The sequence below is a fragment of the Zootoca vivipara genome, chromosome 5 (assembly GCF_963506605.1).
Source record: "Zootoca vivipara chromosome 5, rZooViv1.1, whole genome shotgun sequence".
Lineage (NCBI taxonomy): Eukaryota > Metazoa > Chordata > Lepidosauria > Squamata > Lacertidae > Zootoca > Zootoca vivipara.
The window spans coordinates 77,823,262-77,825,568 of NC_083280.1; the positions used below are offsets into that span (position 1 = coordinate 77,823,262).

At 52.0% G+C, this 2,307-nt stretch overlaps 1 protein-coding gene across 1 annotated transcript; it reads left to right on the forward strand.

Annotated features, from left to right (window-relative positions):
- Window positions 1–206: 206 nt before the first annotated feature.
- On the forward strand, window positions 207–1,997 carry GPRIN2 (G protein regulated inducer of neurite outgrowth 2). The gene has a single exon (XM_035138733.2). The coding sequence runs from the start codon at window positions 207–209 to the stop codon at window positions 1,959–1,961; it is 1,755 nt and encodes a 584-aa protein (XP_034994624.2). The 3' UTR covers window positions 1,962–1,997.
- Window positions 1,998–2,307: the final 310 nt, after the last annotated feature.

The window sequence follows — 2,307 nt, forward strand, 5'->3', positions numbered from 1 at the left end:
CTCCCACAAAATCCTAGGATCTGTAGTTTGCCCCTCTCATAGCATCCTCAATAAACTACAGTTCCCAGGACTATTTGGATGGGGGATGTGAATATATGCACGGTCTTGGGTGTGACTTTATTTTAGAACCTGTGCAAAGCTGTTCTAACATGTGAACTGTTTTTGTCTCTTTTTTCCCCTTTCTTCCCCTAGAACTCTCCTGTGCCATGGAAACAAACAGCCACCAACTCCACCCCCATCAGGAAACCTTGAACTCTGTTTGCCACAGCACTCTGAGCCTGAACTATCACCCTCTCTCAAAGAGCTCCACAAATCTGGCAGGCGTTGGGCGAGCGGGTTCTGAGGAGGGACAGAGCAGCAGGCAGGAGCTGCGAAAGAGCCTCAGCAGTTCCGCCTGCCAAGCCCAGGCGAGGGAGAACGACGTCAGAAGCACACCTAGCTCTGCATGGTCTTCAACCCACTCGGAAATTGCATCCACTGTCCGAACTGTGAGCAGCCTGTCTCCAAGCGGCAGAGTGCAGAGCACCACCAAAAGCACAAACCACTTCCTGGGTGTTGAGCAGCCCCCAGTGTCTGCGGGAGGGGCTGGCCCTAGGACACACACTGAAGATGTGTCCGCAGCCTGTGATGCAAATCTGCAGCAGGTGAGCACGATGGAAGCACTGGGAGCTGCTGTCCAGAGAAGCCTTTCCGACCTGACGTGCAGCTGTAAGCAGCAGAGCGCCACTCCCCACATGGAGACAAGTGCCACATACTCTGCTATGCGCTCCAGCAGCAGTTACGGGGCTGCGGCCGGCAGCGTAGCATTCCCAAGACCAAGATACGGATCAGACACGTGCGAAAATGCCCCCAGTTTTCAAAGTCACATGAGTCGGGCCCCGAGTTTGCCTAGAGACCAAGATGTGCCCACTAGCGTCTTTGACAATGGTGCTGTATCGCAAAACGTGAACGTTTTTACGGACCCTGGAACGTATCACTCAGCTGCTCTTGGGCCGCATATGCCTGGAGACCACTTCTCAAACAGGGCTATGTATGCCCAGGGTGGAATTGTGTATAGCAACTTTGCAGCTGGCATGTACCCACCTGGCATGGTGGCCATCCATAATAGTACTGCTCTTCCTTATGGCATGAGGCCGGAGTCTTCAGTGAAGATGGAGGGCACCGTCCCGGCCTATTGCCATTCCTTGCCGATCCCTTCCATTCAGTTTATCCCAAGGTTGGTCTGCTCAGTTAGTGAATCAGGGAAAGGACAAGTGACCCCTGGGTATTGCCAGTCCTTGCCCGCTACTGAAACGGCAACGCTTCCGAAGCTCGTGTCGTCCGTGAGTGAGTCAGGCCTGGATGCAAAGCGCATCCTGCGCTGCTGCAGTGTGCGTGGGGAGCACATGATGCATATGCAGCCTTGCGTGCAACCAAGCAGGGCCCAAGAGGAAATGAAGACAACGTACGTAGTGTTGAATAGCCACCAGGACGGCGTCAACGCTGTCCTGAAGACTAAGGACACAGGGACGATGACCTCCATGAATGACCTCACCCGGGGGTTGCAGCCCCTTCTCGAGTGCAGAGATGCAGAGGTACAAACCATTCCAACGAAGGAATGTAAATCTGCAGCAACGAGCCCCTCGGTCGCAGCAGAAGGCCACCCTCACGTGTTCCCAGAGGTTAATCTGGAGCCCGAGGCAGAGGGTGAGAAGTCTCCGGTGCGGGAGGTGAGGTGGGACGATGAAGGCATGACATGGGAAGTTTATGGTGCGGCTGTAGACCCCGAGGTCCTTGGCTTGGCCATCCAGAAGCACCTTGAAATTCAGATAGAACAGTTTCAAACTGAACCGGAGGAGATCTCTAGGAAAAGTACTGAGGAGCTGCCGCCTAAAGAGGAAAAGAAAACCTCTTTCAGAACAATGATGCATTGCCTAAGAAATCCAGGTTGCTGTGCCCGTTCCAGCACAGCAGTGGAATAAACTTTCCTAGCAGACTGCAAGACCGATAATTATTTTTTTAAAAAAATAGCCGCAGATAAACACGGGTACACAATATGGAGTCCCTCTGGAATCGAATTGGAAACTGTGAGCTGGTCTAAAATAGAACTCTGCAAGGCAGAGGCTCCAGGGACAGTTTTTAAAGTACACATATCCCTGATCTACATGTTACTCAGAATGAAGTAGTAGAATTTTGGACTGTTTCGTTTCAGATGACAGGTGGGGTTGGGCTCTTGTTTTTGAATGCTCTGCCACATGCATAAACCCTAACAACATGCATTGAACTAGCACATGAGAGAGAGAGAACTGTGTTAAATCTTCCTCCTTG